This window comes from Eutrema salsugineum, unplaced genomic scaffold, assembly GCF_000478725.1.
Source record: "Eutrema salsugineum unplaced genomic scaffold, Eutsalg1_0 scaffold_17, whole genome shotgun sequence".
NCBI classification, from domain to species: Eukaryota; Viridiplantae; Streptophyta; class Magnoliopsida; order Brassicales; family Brassicaceae; genus Eutrema; species Eutrema salsugineum.
In genome coordinates, this window is record NW_006256852.1 from 1,436,046 (window position 1) to 1,454,419 (window position 18,374).

Here is an 18,374-nt window from a genome sequence, read left to right on the forward strand (position 1 = left end):
TTTATTTTTCTTTTGTGCTACACGTATTTGTGCTGAAAACTGCAATCTACACCCACGAAGTGACTCTTTTTCTTTAAAAGAGTCAGATTCAATGCTCATCCTCAAACTCGAAATTCAATCTACACCCACGAAGTGACTGTATTGAGCTTCAATTTACAAAATCAGAAATCAGAAATCATACCTTAATCATCATCGTTTAATCTAAACCAGATACGAAAACCTTTTACTCGTTTTTACTCACATTCGCTATTCAAAATCAGAACAGAATTGCTCTCTAATTTTTTTTAGGGTTCATCGATAATTTGGAATTTTCATAAAACCAGGTCGGGTTGGAATATCTGTTGGGTCGGGTCGGAATATCTATTGGGTCGGTTCTTTTGGTCTGGTCTCAGTTTTGGTTCCTGGTTTATCAGTTTCGTATCGGGTTTGACGCATAAACCATCGAAACCAACGAACATGGGGAAATCTGTTCGATAGTTTCTTTTTAGGGGGTTTTAGGTTGATAAGTTTAAATTAGGGAGATATAAGATGAGGGTTAAACTTTGGGGGGATTTGTTAATATACCATAGTTATTGGGGGGAAATAAATAGTCAACCCTAGTAAGTACATAAAAGTTGTTCTTATACATTAAAGAGTTTTTGACAACGAAAAAAGCCTTTTGAGATGCGCAAATTTTCCCAACAAGAAACCCTAGCCGCCAACCTTAAGACTCATCTTCTGTCGCCTCTCCGGTCCGGCGTTCTCTGTCATGGCCATGAAGGGCGACTCTGCATAAAGTAAGCAGGTGCTCTTCAGATGTGGTGGTGGGAAGCAGATCTGAGATCGGACGCAACTCTCTTCTTCTCCGGCTGTGCTGAGGTGTGGAGGAGTCGCCAAGGTGATGCGGAGTGGTGGTATGGGCATTAGAGGTTGCTGGATCTTACCAGATTAGGATCTGTTGGAGGACTGCGGAGGCGAATCACGAAGGGACAGTAAACGGCCGGCTTCGGCTTTGAGGTTCATCGAGCTGCTCCGCTGCGGACGTCATGCAGTGGCTCAGAAAGTTGCACGGCGAGTCAAAGGGGATCGCGGCTGTAGCGGCTCACGGCAGATCTAGTAGTGGAGTGGATGGGCTTCGCTCCCCACCCTTCGTTGCCGATTTGTTGTGCCCTTGACCGCATTGAAGATTAGGGTCGAGCTATCGATGATTTGGTGTTTACCCGGCGTGTTATTGTCAGCGATATGGTGAGCTTGAGGACACTCAGTGTTGGCGAACCGCTTCATGTTTAGGGTTTTCGACCAGTTCAACCGGTTCTTTTGTTCGATTTTATTTTTGTTAACCATTGCTAAATTCTCAGTTTGGGTTGATCAATAAAATATATTTTTTCTAAAAAAAAAAAAAAAAGAATTTTCCAGTTGTTGATATAACTTTTTCTGGTCGTGAGCTTTGAAGTTCGACAAAAAAAACTATTATGCTGAGTGAGGACTTTGATTCTTACTACTTAAGTTAGTCCATGCAAGCCAAAATAAAATTTACATTGAAATTAGTTTATACATTTATTTTTCATTTTTCCCATTTTGCTAAGAGTAAAAAGAGATGAAATTAATTATTTAGTTATCTTTGTTAATGAACTAAATCTATGTTCTCATATTATTACTACTTTCTTCACACGAAATAACAATTTTAATATAAAAAACGAGTTTTATTTCCTAATCTACCACATAAACTCAAAATTTTCACTCATAACATTTCTCATTAACAAAGTGTTTTTATTCCTTATTTAAATAACAATCTAAAAAATATGTTATTCAAATGGAAGTCACCAATCAAATTCGACGATTTTGAAATCTTGACTCTGAAATTGTCGATCATGAAAACGCTGATCAAATACTCCGATCCGCCCATCTGTGATCAAATTTTTGTTCGGCATCACCTCCGGCCAAGTATTCCTTCATCATTGATCAAGTCTCCGATCATTTTCAAACTACTCACATTTAAATCAGTTCAGTTTCCTTTTAAAAAAGATAAAATTTCATAATTAGAATAGTAATGTCAATAATTGATCTTTATAGTTTTATTATTTTTGAATTAAATAAACCTATAAAATCTACTTACTATAGACTCAAATTTGTAATAATACCTACACAGTAATATTTAGGACAAAATTTATATTAGATTGCTAATCAAAAATGAATAACATAATTCAGAACTGTAGTATAAATATCAAAACATATTTCATACAATAAATCAACAAATTAATAAAGTTTCATCTGCATGCTTAGAGATTAGAAATTTAACACAGTTAATCGTAAATACTTAAATTACACTAGATTATTTAGTCTAAACAAAATTGATGCGTCTAATCTTATTAAGTTTTTATGATGACAAATTACATACCAAAGTACTTCTAATATAAAATCATCTGAATTTTCTTTCAAAATCTATTTTTTCTTGTGATGGAATATCCTCGGAAAATACCATATCAGTGTTTCATGTGATTTTATGTTAAGATCTCACATTGAAAGTTTAAATGGATCAACTATAGATCAATTCACTAATTGTCAATTGGTTTTGAATTGGAAACTCATCAATCTTAACATGGTATCAGAACTTCGTTTGTCAATCTAAATAGAATGGCTTAAGAAGGGTTAACTACTGATCCTAAAGTGGAATTGAATTCAAGATGGACCATCTCGAAAAGCTTGTTAGAATCTCATATTGAAAGTTTAAAGGGATAAACACTAAAACCAGTTGGAGGCTTATCAGTTTAAACACTTTAACTGTGTTTTCAAGTGGTGGATGATTGAATGTTTATGTACTCTTCATTGACTAATTTCTTAGAAAAAAAACAAAAATAAACTTTAAATAGAACTACCAAAATCTAGGTTAAATAAATATGGAGATCGGTTAAGAATCTTAATCTAAAGTAGAAGACCGAAAAAATTTCAACTTTATAATTTATGCAAACGATGCTCAAAAGTTTTCATTAAAATTTTAATTGTTGAACATTAAAATGAGTAGGTTAGTGTATTAGTTGTGTAGTTGAACAATGATTCATTAAGGTTCTTACAACAGGAGGTAAGGAGCTCGATTTGCAGAAGATGCAATTAAAGAAGGTAAATTTTTATAAGATTTTCAGTGTGGTGCAAGTACAGCCACAGAAGAATATTAATTACGGGTCTATACCATCTTCTCTATTAAAACAGAAGCATGTTTTGTGTCTAAATAAGTTATTTTTAGTTGTCTACTATTCTAGTCTTGGATATCTACTATTTCTGTTGTCAAACAAAAACTTAATTTCATTTATCTATTTTATTTATTTCTGAAAATTAAAAAATAATTTATTTGAAATTAATTTCGAAAAAAAATAAATTTTAATTCAATTAGTATAGATTTTCTTAGATATTGTTAGGATTACTTTCTTTACCTTCTTCTTCTTCTTTACCTTCTTCTTCTTCTTCTTCTTTACCTTCTTCTTCTTCTTCTTCTTCTTTACCTTCTTCTTCTTCTTCTTCTTCTTCACCTTCTTCTTCTTCTTCTTCTTCTTCATCTTCTTCTTCTTCTTCTTCTTCTCACCTCTCTCTCTTCTTCTTCCTCTTCTTCATCTTCTTCTTCTTCTTCTTCTTTACCTTCTTCTTCTTCTTCTTCTTCTTTACCTTCTTCTTCTTCTTCTTCTTCTTCTTCTTCTTCTTCTTCTTCTTCTTCTTCTTCTTCTTCTTCTTCTTTACCTTCTTCTTCTTCTTCTTCTTCTTCTTCTTTACCTTCTTCTTCTTCTTCTTCTTCTTTACCTTCTTCTTCTTCTTCTTCTTCTTCTTCTTCTTCTTCTTCTTCTTCTTCTTCTTCTTCTTCTTCTTCTTCTTCTTCTTCTTCTTCTTCTTCAACAATTTAAATAATTATAATCACACAATAATAACATATAAACATATAATAACATGAACATAAACTAAAATCCGCGCGAAGCGTCCTCTCCACCCTAGTATTCTTAAACTAGTTATAGAAGATCTACGAATAGATTTTTGTACAAAAAACGTTAACATTGATATAAAACAAAAAACGTTAGTAACTTTCGACGATCGGTTGATAGACCTTTTCCTTTATTAGAAGACTGTCTATTACGAGCGAAAGAAAGTATCAAACATTTTCTTTCTTTTTTGAGGACTAAGAGCTTCAATGTATCACCATATTGGGAGGATTACTAGACAATCTTGGAAAGAGGTAGGTGTTGGTATTACAGAGTGATAAAGCTGAAAATTAGCAATAAGACCACTACTTTTTTTAGTATTTGGGATTTTTTTAATAAATTATTCATTCTTTATGTCACAGGAAATAAAGGTTTAAATTAAAGGAAATTCAGAAAATTATAAATATGAGATGAATGAGCTACCAGGATATTTTCATTTTTCTTAATTTTTATTTTTTTATATTCCAATAGCATTTTCTCGCAACAACATAATTCTCTGGGCTTTCAAATTAACCTTAAAGCATAGTGATACTGAAAAGCATACCACTTAGTTATATAGTGATTTTGTTAGCCGAAGATCTGATTTTTTCAGTGCATAATATTGTGACATATAAAAGTTTAAATGGGACCTAGGAATTGAGAGATTAAAGGTGCACATATTATATATCTCATAGATCACAAAACATGCTAAAATAAATACTCACTCAAAAAATATATTACCTTGATATATACTCATATATGCTTTCCTAGATTACATATATCAAGCTCGAAAACCATATATTATACACCAAAAACGTATTATACAAATACAGATGTAGTGGTTAATGAATGATCTCATGAACCAAGACGTAGCTCCAAATCGATTTCATCTCCCTCAACGACGACGTTTTCTCTCCTTGTGGCCATCGAGCCGATTCGTAAGCTCAAGTTCGTGGTCGTCCTCAACACGACGGAGTCTACTTGCTCGTAGACTCTACGGTCAGACGATGCCACGTGGAAGCATCTTCGAGCACCGGAGAGTGATACGTCTGTGTCGTTTTGCAGCTTAGCCGCTTTGTTGAGGCGGTCACGTCGATGGATATTCATGTGGCCACCTAAAGCTTGTGCGTTCGTGAAACCTCTTTTGCAGAAAGTGCACTCGTACATCCGTCTAGTCACGGTGGAGACCGATGACGACGTACGACGGTGCCGGCCGGTTTCTGATGACGTGGACGACGATGATCTCTCACACTCCATATTTATATATGTTGCTACGGTCGATGGAGCGATATTTTGAAAAAATGTTGAAACCCTAAAGATAGGATCTTGTGGGAAGTTGAAAGATGAACCAGTAGTCAAATATGTTGGGTGCATATAAGGATGGTTTGTATTATAGAGAAACGAACTTTATATATAAGAGTAATTAAATGTTTTGTGTGTTTATATGTTTGGAAGACATTATTTGGCTTTTTCTTTGATGGTATATTAGTGTCTCAATTTTTTTAATAATTATTATCACCGTATATGGTGGATTTATTTTTGTTCCCGTGTATAATAATCAGCTAGGTGATCAATTTATCATGTAGGCATGTAGCCTATATGATTAATTATTAACTTGCCAATAATAGCAAGTTTTAATATCTAATTTAAAGAAGCAACAAGAAAACCAATTTAGGGGAGTTTTTGTTAGTTTGATTGTAAATGTTTTAAATTTGCTTTAATTTTATATTAACTAGTTTACATGTATCAATATTTTTAACAGGTTTGTGTCATGATAGCTTTTTATTGATTTTGTTATTGCTTTAAAATCGAATGTTATTATAAAAACTGATTTTGTGACAGTGGAAACTACGTCCAATTGCAATATCTAATTTATCTTTCTCCCTATGGACTATACTATTTTACTAATCCTCTCATAACTACACAAGTAGAATTAAGTTGTACAGTTTTGTTTTCAGATTAGCAATATTAATACTGTATCGACTTCGTCTCTAGTAGTTTGAGTAACAATACATGTATATGAACACAAATTCAATATAAAAAAAAATATGGAAAGAGACATAACGAAAGATTTGATTAGAAATCACATAAAACCTAAATAAGTCAAACCTCACATTAATCCAATTAACTGGAATCCAAATGAACCTCAACTAAACTCTTCCATTAGTCCACAAAATTACAAAAATGATGACAGTTAAATGGCAACGGAGTGGTTTGAATCAATCGTGTTTGTTTTAATTTATAAACATTCCTTTTGTGCTTGTCTTCTAATAATCCAACCTTATATCGCAATTTGATCGGCACAAGACCAAATATGAATTTAATACTTTTAGGTCTCGACTGACTGAAAAAAAAAAATTCACTATGATTATTTTTTATATATGGATGACCGCGTTATCATATTTTTCTAAAATATATCAAAGAAATAAAGAGGTTAGAAAACAGAAATTCACACATAACTAATTTTAAGTTTAATGATGATAATGTATAGAGAAGTATTGTTCCCATACTAATTTTTCAAACTTTACCACTTTTGGATTTATAAACCTTTTTCCTATAATTATGGAAAAATATACTTTTATAATCTAAAAAATTTAGGAAAATTCAGAAAAAGAAAAAGAAATACTTTTTATATTACTATTTGCAAACAAATTTTTTAAAACATTTTTTTACAAAGGTTCTACAAATTAATAGAAAGCATATTTAATAAATCTATAAATTTATAGAATAGTGTATCTACTATTTCATTAGTTTTCTACGAAATATATAGAATTCATTATCTACAGTTTTCTCTATGTTCTACAAAGTTATGAAACCGTATTCTATAATATGTTCGTTTTTCTACTATTTAGTAGAATTATATTTTTATAGTTAATTTTTTGTTCTACAACTTAGTAGAATTTCATTTTTACAGTAAACTCTTTGTTCTACAATTATAGAATACTAATTCTATAAAACGGAATTAAATCTCCGAGAATCTAGGATCAAGTGTAGAAAATCTACATAATATATCTCTTTCCTTTTCAAATTATTTATTTTCCTAATTTATTTATTAAAAATATTATTTTAGAAATTAAATTTTAGTGTTATTCCCTCTTCTCCACATCTACATGTTTTTTCCTCATTCAACACACATCTTTTCATGCTTTTTTCATAATTTTTATGTCTTCTCTCTGATTTTTCATTCTAATTACCGGAGTGAAGATCTAGCGGAGACTACATCGGCAAAGAAGTTATCGGCATTAAAAAAAATTTTCTTTGTCGAAGAAGATAATGGTAGAAGACGGATTCTACAAAGTTTTTTGGGTAAAAGTAATTTCTTTTTTACTATTTTTGTTTTTAGTCTGATTAAAATTAAATACCAATGATTATTATGATTTTGGGTAATTTTGATTTAAAGGGTAGAAAAGGATAAATAATTTGTAGAAGTATTAAAAAGATAACTTTTAAAATTAAAGTATTAAGAGGATAATAATAGTGTTTTTTATCCTATATTTTTAATTATACAAATCATATTTTTAAAATTTGTACAGCTATGCATAAAACAAATGAGTCATTTCATTTGATAGCAACTAGAGTACATTGATTCGCTTAATTACTGCCACATCATTGATTTAATTACGTTACTTGTACACCTAATCCCGTTTGTCTTCTTTTGGCCTGGATTTTCAAATAACTTTACCAAAATGTCCACAAACGGACCAGTGGTCCAGTGGTGGAATAGTCCCTGCCACGATACATACCATTGTTCAATTCCCAGTTGGTGCAGATGTTATGTGTTTTGCTTTTTTTTTTTTTTTTTTTGCTCTTTATCTTCAGTAAAATTATACAGGTAAAAGACTATGGGGGTGCTTGGTAGTGACTTGTTACTGTTACTTTAGAATAAAAACTTTAAAAACTTTTGGTTTTAAAAAAAAAACTGTAACTTTAAGAAAAATAAAAGCTTCAATTTACTGGTTTTTTTTAAAAAAACTCACGCATCAAGAAAAAATGAAAGTTGTGCTGTGAGAAATTTTAGGGTTAGTTTAAGACTTTATAACAATAAAAGTTTGCTTGGATAATTTAATACTTTAAAAGTCTCTGCCAAGCAACCTCATATCTTCTTTAAAACCAAACATATATGAATTTGTTAATACTGATGTAAAAATTCCAAACAAAGATTGGTTAATTAGCAAACAAAAATAAAATTTTTATAAAATAAAACACTGATTGTTTACAGAGTTTGTTATCTATCCTCTGCCACAAGAGCAACACCAAATTTTTTCCCTGCCAGACAACAATGTACACAACAGTCCAAAAAGTTTTAAAAGGAATACTCGTAGTTTAGAAATTTAAATCTAGCAATCTTACCGATTAAGCACGTAAATTCGTACGCAGAGACCTATGAGTGCCGATCAATATATGAACTCTCAATCTCAGCATCCCAACAATCTGCTTCGTCGTGGGCCATCTCATTTGCTATATTTTTTGACTAAAATGCAATCATGTATTGTCTTCTATGCCAAGGAAAACAAGGAAGAGGTACTCTCCCAATGAAATTCATCATCCCTCTTAAGTTTTCAAAAGAATTCTATTAGCTAACTACTTAGATATTTATGTAGAAAATTCTAGATACTGTAATTAAAGAAAAATTGTGGTAGAGAGTTCTAGAGATTAGGGTGTGGTCTATAAGATATTTTGTAGTTTTGGATCCCATAAATAGTTATCTCCTCTCCCATTTGTTGTCAAGTTGAACAAGTTCAGAGAAAGAGTGTTCATCATAACTTCTCTTATTCTCTATAAGAGTCTTTCAAGTATTCTCTAACTGTTTTTCCATATTCTTCTTCATAGTTAGAGGGTTTTTGGTTTTTTTGGATATTTGGGTTGAGGCTCTCTCTCCGGCTTCAGTGGCTATATGCTTAACATGCCAGGTCCAAATATGAAGCGAAGTGATCAAAAGGCCGTTTGGTTATGGCATCTAAAAGCTTGATGGCTTTTGCGTCGTCATGTTTGATGCCATAAACTTCAGTCATAGTTTCTTCTGTGAAGATTCTTTTATATATATATATATATTTCTGTTTACTTTTAAAGTACAAAATCGGGTAATGAAACAGGATAAAATCAATAAGGAATTAAATGAGAAAATTATAACAAAATAAAACTGAGTAACGTTGCTTTAGCTTAGTGTCATTCTAAGCAAAAAAAGAAAAAGAAAGAAAACCAAAACAAAAAAAGCAACAAATTGCTACAAAGACATTTGACTCTCAATGTGATTTGGGAAAACATGGAGCTCATACATATCGTTTCCAACTCCATCATCAGGCTCAGGTTCATCGTCTGCAATTCTTTTAAACTCGAATCTTCTAAGCTGTTTCTCACCGGATCAAAAAATAAAATATAATACGATTTATGAAAGGTGGATGGTGCATAAACAAACTCACCAGCATGAGTGAAATCCTTCAGTTTGAAATTGGTTTTCAAACTCTTATCAAAGAGACCAAAACGTAGACGACAATCTTTACTCGACCACATATGTTTCTCTGCATCCTCCAAGATCCAAAATCTTTTATTTTTCTTTTTATCAGCACAAGCTAACCTTCCCCCATAATTTATCAGCGTATTAGGATCCATATACGACGGTAATCGTATCTTATGGAATTTTTCAGATCTGACATCAAAGCTCAACAAAACCCATTCATCACGAAACGTCGCAATAAGGGCTAGATAATATATAACCCCCTTGATGCATCTCATAGAAATTTGAACGTTAAAACAATGCTTATACTTAGTTTCGACCATTCGCCATGATTCTTGAGCTGATCCCAATATTAAAACTTGGCACATGTTGCAAGAATATGGAATGCACACTACTTTGTGTTTACCATCGATGGGATCGTATCCTATAAATGACGTTTTATAACTTAAGCCTTCACTGGGATTTGGTTTTGGTAAAGGTAAGAACTGTCTCTTGCTTGGGTTCCAAACAATCGGAGGAGATCAAGCCGTGGACCGATTCCGAAGGAGGGGCAGATTTATATTCCTTTTGGGATTTCATATGATAACGTTCAATAGGATGTGAAGTAGAGCGAGACCTGTTCGAATTCTGAGTATGTTGCGGAATGGAGGAAACGAACAACTTGTTATCTTTTCGGAAGCAGAGTAGAAGACTCGTGCGTGGGGACCGAGTTTTGAACAAGTTGATGAAATATGGATCAGTGGTGATTGATGACTAAGGGTACTCGTAGTACCCTGCAACGAAACTTCCAACTGATTGCTCAGGCAGCCTTAAGAGTATCTCTGAGGTTAGATCGAGAGGAGAGGACAAAGCTGATTGTTCTTCGTCTTTTTCTTCTATTGTAGCCGTGTTCTTCTTCTGATGCCGAGTCTTTATTCTTCTTTTTTCGTTGCTCCACCATCTTTGGTCAAAACCCTAACTTGTTCAGGCTGCGTTGCTGATTCTTATTATTACCTGTTCGGCAACGTGACGCTGCGGCAGCAAGGTGCGTTTAGAAAAAGAACTCTGGTAATGAGTTAATTGAAGCTGAAGTATGTGGAGCGAAAGAGACGCAGCGACACCCCCACTTAATTACGACACTATTCCGACGAACACTGTTTTTACTCAGTGTCACCGGCGATACAGATATGAGATAACACACCTCAGCGTCACCGTTTTTTATATTCTGCTGATTCATTTGCCACCATTTACGTTTAATTTGTTGAACCCAGCCGCTGTCGCAGCGTCACGTTGCCCAACAGGCCCATATGCGTCACGTTGCCGAACAGCCTCTTACATTTATATGCGTGTCAGAGATACCCTAGGTTTTTTTAACTTAATATTAATTTTTAAAATATGTAAATTAAAAAGAAAAGAAGAAACGGTGGAAATTATAGATGTCAAAATTAAGTTTTAACCCACGGGTTCGGCCTAAGTAAAACCGCAGCGGTACGGGTTTGGGCTCCATAAAATTTGTCCAAATAAAAAGTGGGTTTCGTGGTCCAAACCCGCGTGGAAGTTGGGCTTTTGCGGGTCGGATCAGAGCGGATCGGCGGGTTTGTGGGCCAGCCCGTAGAATTTGATGTTTTCTTGTAAAGTTCAAAAAATGAAGTATTTTGTCATTTTTATTGGTGGATTTCGAAGTAGTAGTTTCATATAGTGAATCCAAGCCTAGTGGAGTCATACAATTCAGCTATTGGGCTTTGTGATAGCTTTATTTCAATGAGATAAAAGAATCATCAAACTGGTATGTGTTTTATATTCGATTCAGATTCTATGATTGGATTTTTGAATTTGGGAGAAAATCTGGTCATTGACTTCCCAGCTAAAAACTAGTTTTTTTTTAGAGTTTTAATTTCAGTTTAATGTCATAAGTTTGTTTTTTTGTTGGTTTTGCTCATCGACTATATCACCAACGTGATTTTTATTTTGTCCGCAGCGATGCAAAGATAATTTAGAATCGCTTAAATCTTGAATTGACAATAAATAGGTTTGCTTGAGAATCACATTTGTTTGTATGCTGGACTAGCAAATAAGCTTTGTTCATATTTTTTTTTTTTTTTTGATTTTATATGTGAATGTCTTGTTGCTTGTATCTTGATGGTTATCTAGCTTAAATTACCAGTTTTGATGTGTATCATTATTTGTAATTCATTTATTTGCTTTTTAAAACTAAGTGTCAATTTTTATCGTTAAAATGATTTTTCAAATCTTATGGCATCGTAGGGTTAGAAGTTTTGTATAAGAGGTTTATCGAATTTATTTGTTTGTTCATCGAATTTACTTAGACACGAATTTTATTTAGTTTTGTTTCTTATGCATATTGTGATTCAGTTACGAGCAAAAATTTATTCTCCTCTTGCAGATTTTCTGATTTATAAGTCTAAATGTCATAAGAACTTTAAGATGAAGAAGAAAGTATGAACCCGCGGGTCAACCACAAAACCGTAGAATATAGGCAGGTTGGACTTTGGACACATCAATTTGGGACCACGGTTTATGATGGGCCAGCCCGCCAGACCCGAAAAAATTAAACCCACATCAGATCGGGCTACTTGGATGCGGATTGACCCGTTTGACATCGTGGAAATTATAGAAACCAAATGGCGAATGCTCTACCGTTTTGGTTAGAAACTTTTTATCACTTTTGATTCCTTTTTTAAGGAGAGAATATATTTTTGATATACAAGAAACAAAAAATGGCAACGGCTTTGTTTATTATTAGTTAGCTCCTTTAGCTGAGGAAGATAATGGAAACTGCAAAGAAACAAAAACGCAAGTGTCGAGGAAGTTAAACAAAGCCCTCGGGGAGGAGAGAAAATCAAGGCTTTAAAGGCGAGGATCAAGAAACTAAAATCTGAAGGTGAAACAAAAGGAAAATAACTAAACGTTGTACAAGCTGAAACAGAGGTTATGAGAGTACAAGTTCATGGGTTTCTTTACGAGTATGACATGCTCTTGGAAGCTCAAGGGTCAATATTTTTTTTATATTCAGCCTCTCCGTTTTCTTGTGTCTAGGCTTGTTTCTTGTATAAAATGATGATCCTGTAGTGAAGCTGTTTGGTGACGCAAATGGGGAAGTTTATGCGTCTTGTTTTTTTTTTTACTTTTGGAGGAGTTAGTAAGGTTGGTGCTTCTTGGTGTTGCTATGCTTGGAGTTTGCGTATCAAGGCTCCATAGACTCGTGTACTTCCGTTTTTTAGATGGTTCTAGGTTTTAGCGGTTGAGATTCGACTCAGTGAAGATGAGGACAGTTCTTATAACTTCTTAAATGAAGACTCAATCTTAGGACTACCAATGAATTAGTTTCTGAGTTGGCCTTTTCCCAAAATTTCAAGTTCTTAATCCAACCCTGGCCCTTCTTCGGATTATCTATTTATTTTATGGGGATATCAAGATCTATATATAGCTGCATTTCTGACAGAGAAAATTTCTGGTAATGCACCTATGGTTTTTGCTCCTATGTTTTTTTGGCATGGACCAGTTAGATAGGCTTAAACAGTCTGCTTAACAATTTTTAAAACCTAAACATTTTTTATCTATGATATTTATATTCTTATTTAAAAAAAGGAACCAGTTAGAGTTCATCGCCCAAAGTCCAGAGGAAAAGAAGACTATATGTGAAAGAAAGCAATCAACCAAATGGTACACACATGAACTTGGTACTCTTACCTATGTCTTGAGTTTGAAGAAAGTAGGTCTATTAACAATGTGTAAGTTTATGTTAGAATACTCGAAAGGTGTGAGGTAATCTATGGCGAATTTTTTCTTGGTTTATCTCAGAAAATAGGAGTAAAGAATAGTATTACAAATTCTAATATTCCCAGTTCAGCTTGCATCGTCAAGTTGGAGGATTATAATAGAGAAAAGAAAAACAATTTACAGATCGTACTGTACAAGGCTTTCTACTGTTTAGGGGGGAAGTAAAATTAAAGTTAAAGATATGAGAAAATTATAAGAAGAAAAAAAGTCATAATGTTGCATTAATTAAGTGTCATGATCTAGGAAAAACGAAACTAAAAAAAAAAAAAAAGAGCAACAAATTGTTACAAACTGTCAATGTGATTCGGGAGAGCATGTGCATTGGACATACCTCTGCTTCCTTTAAATATGAACCTTCTAAAGCTTTTTCTCACCGGATCAAAAAATAAAATGTAATACTGTTTATGAAACGTGGATGGTGCGTAAATAAACTCACCAGCATGAGTGACACCTTTTAATATAAAATCGTTTCTTCAACTGTCGTTGAAGAAAGGAATAGGTAGAAGCAAGTCTTCACTCGACCACTCGTGTTTCTCTGCATCCTCCAAGATCCACAATCTACGACCATTATTTTCATAAACACAAGCTAACTTCCCCATATAAGTTATGAGCATATCATTACGAATATCCCAAGGTGACGGTAAGTGTATCATATTGAATTTTTCAGACCTGACATCAAAGCTCATTATAACCCAAACTTTCTTCCGAGGAATACTGGCTACATAATATATAATCCCCTTGATATATCGCCCATAAGTTTGAATGTAAAGACAATGCTTATGGTTAATTTTGACAGTTCTCCATGATTCTTGAGCTGATCCCAATGTTAAAACTCGGCACACATTGGAAGAACCCCATATAGGAATGCACATTACTTTGTGTTTACTTGTGACTGGATCATACCCTAAAAAGACGTTTATATGGTCCCAGTCCTCGGTTAACCCAGGATTGGGTAAAGGTAAGAACTGTCTCTTGCTAGGGCTCCAAACTATTGGCGTTGCTGATTCTTGAAAGCAGATCAAGCCGTGAACAGATTCCGTAGGGGAGAAGTAACTATAATCTCCGACTGGGAGTTTTATATGATAACGATAAATTGGCTGAGGTGAAGAGTCCGACGGCTCTTTGGAGATCTGACGATTTTGGGGAACCGAGGAAACAAACAACTTGGTACCTTTTTTGTAGCAGAGTATAAGAATCGGTGAGGGCCGAGTTTCAAACAAGTTGATGAAATATGGATCGGTGGTGATTGATGACCAAAGCTTGGACACACAACGAAACCTCAGGACAGATCCCGCAGGCAGCCTTGATAGTATCTCTGTGGTTAGATCAAGAGGAAAGGACCAAGCTGATTTTAATTGTTTTCTTCTTCTTCTTGTGTAGCCGAGTTGTTCTTCTTCTGTAGACGAATCTTTCTTCTTCTGTTCTTCTAGGGTTCTCTTCTTCTTTTTTGGATGCTCCATCTTTGGCCAAAACCCTTCAGGTTGCGTTGTTTTCGACCTATTATCTAGGTTTTTGACTCATTATTGATTTTAGTTATATATATGTAGATACTAAGCTAATAGTTTCCATATTTTTTACATTTAAACGGAAAGAAGAAACGGCGGAGGTTTCATGGGATTATAGAAACCGAATGGAGATTCCTCTACGGTTTAGTTGGACTTTTTTTTCATTCAAAAATTGTCTAAATAGAGAGATATTATATGTGGATACAGTAGAACTCTATAAGTTAATATTCAATAAATTAATAAATACTATAAATTAATAATTTTTTTATAATTTTAAATTGGAGTGGTTCAAAATATGACATAATTATATAAGATAATAAGATAATAACTTTAACAAAACTTTTATGTAAATATATGATCGCATTAATATCATAAATTACTAAATTATCATATACAAAATCTGATATAAATATATAAGTGAGCTAATCTACTAAAATCTAAATTTAGTGATGTCTTTTATTCATTTTAAATTAAATTTTTTCTGGAACTCATTTTAAATTTTAGAATTTTTTGTTAAATTATAAAATCTCTTTTAAACTTATAAAAAAACAGTTTTTTATTTGAAATCTATAAATTAATAATTCTATAAAATAATAAAATATTAAATTTTCAATATTATTAATTTATAAAGTTTTTATTATAAATTTAATTTATATACCCTAATATTAAAAGCTATCTAACAACGAAAAAAAAAAAAAAAAAAGCCAACAAGCAAAACTTTAATGCTCCTCGACATGATGAGTCCGAAGACTCTGCAAGAGTCAGAAGGTTTTCATCAAAAGGAAGACCATATGATCAATTTTCTGTCTCATGTTAGTACACTCTGATAACTATTGTATATTTGTTCGTGAGGGGACAAGCTTTCAGGTTTTATGATGCGTCTCAGTGTTGCATTGATGATCATTTAGATAGGGAGAGAGAAGCTACAGTGTTGTGATAGTCTCTTTGCCTCCAAGTTCCATTATGAGTATAAAAGAAGTGTCTTTGCCATCTTTAATTTGTTAGTGTACACCTTATTCTCTTAGGGTTTCTCGATTTTGAAGATATCTGACGCATACAGTTCATTATGATTTCTCATGATCGGTTGCTCTTCCACCGCAGGATTCCACCATGGATCCTAATTGTTCAAGAAACAGAGAAAAATATCGTCTCATTATCATCATGATATCATCATAACAAAGATTTTTTTTATTCTCTTGGTTTCTCTCGTTTTTTTTAATAGTACGATGTTGGGATAGTGGTTAACACTATCAGTGGTTTCTTTACATGACTTAATTAAAAGGGCATTTGGCTTACTATCTCCAGCTTCAGCAGCAAGAATTGCGAAAGGTGATAGGTTCTGGGCCTTTTTGCTATATGCTTTCCATGTTAGGTTCAATACGAATTGAAGTGATCAAAAGATATCTTAAACTTCAATCATAGTTTCTCCTGTGCAATTATCTTTTATATATATTTTTGTTTACTTTTATACTACAAAAATTGGTGATGAAACGGGATACAAATCCAAGCAAAGAGTGAGAAAATTCTAAGAAAAAACAGATCATAAAGTTGAAGTGTCATTTCGAAGGGAAAAAAAAAAAAAACAAACAAAAAAAAACCAACCAAATGTTTCTAGCACATGGAATTCAGCACAAATTGAAGGATCAAACCAATTCAAAATGGCCAAATCACTCAAACTCATGAAGCCAAATCCCAGGAGAGGAGAGTGAACAAAACAAACTACAACGAGATACGTGTTAAAGCTCGGAAAAAACGTTAACATCTTTTACACAAAATTAAACTGTCATATAGTTTGGTAATAAAGTGGCGATAAATGTGTATGTGTGTTCAATCAAACCCATATCTTCATTCGTCTCTCAAACCCTTTCAAGTCTCAAAGAAGTTAGCTCTGCAAATGCCCATCTGCTCAAGAACATACTTTTCTTTCTCCATAGCGCTCTAATAATCTTTTGCGTCCTGTTTCATCGCTTAAACTTCAAATAAGGTATATGAGTAAGAGCATGATTAATGGAGGTTTTTAGTAGGGGTTCTTAATGCAAAAGAGATTAAAATTAAATGGGAGATAATTACTTTCTTAAAAACCTGTTCTTAAATAAGAACTTTAAAAGCTGATTATTCTTAGAGAGGTTTTTAGTGTCCCGTGTTGATGTTTTTAATGCTTAACTTTAACTTTAAAAAAATTATTATTCACTTAAAAAAAAAAAAAACTATTTTTAAAACTTCTTCTTAACTTCAACTTTAAAGAAGTTGTTTCAAAATTTTCCTGTATGTTTCAAATTTCATTCAATACAATATATTTTATGTTTTATTCAAGAAAATAAACTTTTTTGAAAATCAAAATCCTTTTGAGAAAATTACCTAGAATAACCTACATTTTTTTGGAAATAGCTACAGTAACCCCTCTAATATATTATTACTCACATAACCTACTAATTCTTTAAATAAATCTATAATTCCAAAATTATCCTTTCGATTTTTATAATTTTGTTTTCAGAAACGTTTATATTAAATAATTATTTTTTACAGTAAATAAATTAATTATTTTTAAACGAAATTTGGTATATCATTAGTTTTTATCCTAATATGGTTTTAGTATTTTCTTTTGAATCACTTCTCTGATGAATACATAAGCTGGTTATGACTAACATCAATTATAACTTCTATACCAATCAAAAGCTTTTTAATTTTTTTTTTTTAAAAAAACAAAAAAGAACACAAAGATATATAAATATACACTCAAGCATGCGTGGATAACTAAGAAATGTTAGAACTTTAACAGTACTAGACTTAAGATTTTCTGCTAAACTAACATACAATATACATAACCAACACACATATTAATGTGATTGATTAGACATGGTTTCATAAAAAATAATTATAATTAATCAGCAGACTTGCATAAAGTATATAAGTGACTTTAGATTATGATTCCACAGACTCATATTTTGTCTATAGTTATTTGTAAATTTTTTTGACAAATTTAAATAGGTGATCTCGTAGACTTATGTTTAGTAGACTTGAAAATCTCATTTAGCAGACTTTAGGCAAGCCTACGGATAGAATCTTTAAATCTGCCAAAAACACGAAGACTTTACACAAGTCTATCAAATGTATGCAAACATAACGTAAGTCAGTTGGCTTAAATTTTGAAGTCTGTCAGAAAATTGTAAACTTCTTATAAGTCTGCTGAAATCGAAAGTAAATCTGCAAGATAGATTTTTGAAGTCTGCCAAAAATTTATAAACTTCATGAAAGTCTGCCGAGTATCTACAGATTTGTAATCACTCTGCGTTACCAGATTTTGAAGTCTACCAAATTTTATAGATGTTACGAAAATCTGCCGAATAATTTTGGATTAAATATAAGTATATAGAATTGAGTATTGAAGTCCACCAAAATTCTATAGACTTCATGAGTGTCTGCCAAATATATGCATACTTAATATGAGTCTACATGATTGGCTCTTGAAATCTGCAGAAAACTAATAGACTTTATGCAAGGCTATCAATTGTTTGCGAACTTAAGGTAAATCTACCTATGAAATATGTTAAATTATGCAGACTTGAAAAGTCTACCAAAACATAGTAGACTTAACATTATTATTTTTTAAATAAAGAAGTTTCCTTTTTTAAAAAATAATTGATTTGTATTTAATATTTGTTTTATTATTGCTGATTTGATTTTCTTAAATAAAATTTTCGTTTTTAAAAATTT

The 18,374-nt window shown here is 32.5% G+C and overlaps 1 protein-coding gene and 2 pseudogenes across 1 annotated transcript; all 3 read right to left on the bottom strand.

Annotated features, from left to right (window-relative positions):
• Nucleotides 1-4,775: 4,775 nt before the first annotated feature.
• Nucleotides 4,776-5,266, bottom strand: LOC112087607 (transcriptional regulator TAC1). Its single transcript, XM_024157554.1, has one exon. It carries the CDS (start codon nt 5,175-5,177, stop codon nt 4,776-4,778), a length of 402 nt encoding a protein of 133 aa, XP_024013322.1. The 5' UTR covers nt 5,178-5,266.
• Nucleotides 5,267-9,144: 3,878 nt separating this feature from the next.
• On the bottom strand, nt 9,145-10,591 carry LOC18020521 (annotated as a pseudogene).
• A 2,848-nt stretch (nt 10,592-13,439) lies between these two features.
• Nucleotides 13,440-14,615, bottom strand: LOC18020523 (annotated as a pseudogene).
• Between the last annotated feature and the right edge of the window lie 3,759 nt (nt 14,616-18,374).

Bases quoted from the DNA above. Each gene is read 5' to 3' on its own strand.
- LOC112087607 (XM_024157554.1), bottom strand. From the start codon at position 5,177: ATGGAGTGTGAGAGATCATCGTCGTCCACGTCATCAGAAACCGGCCGG.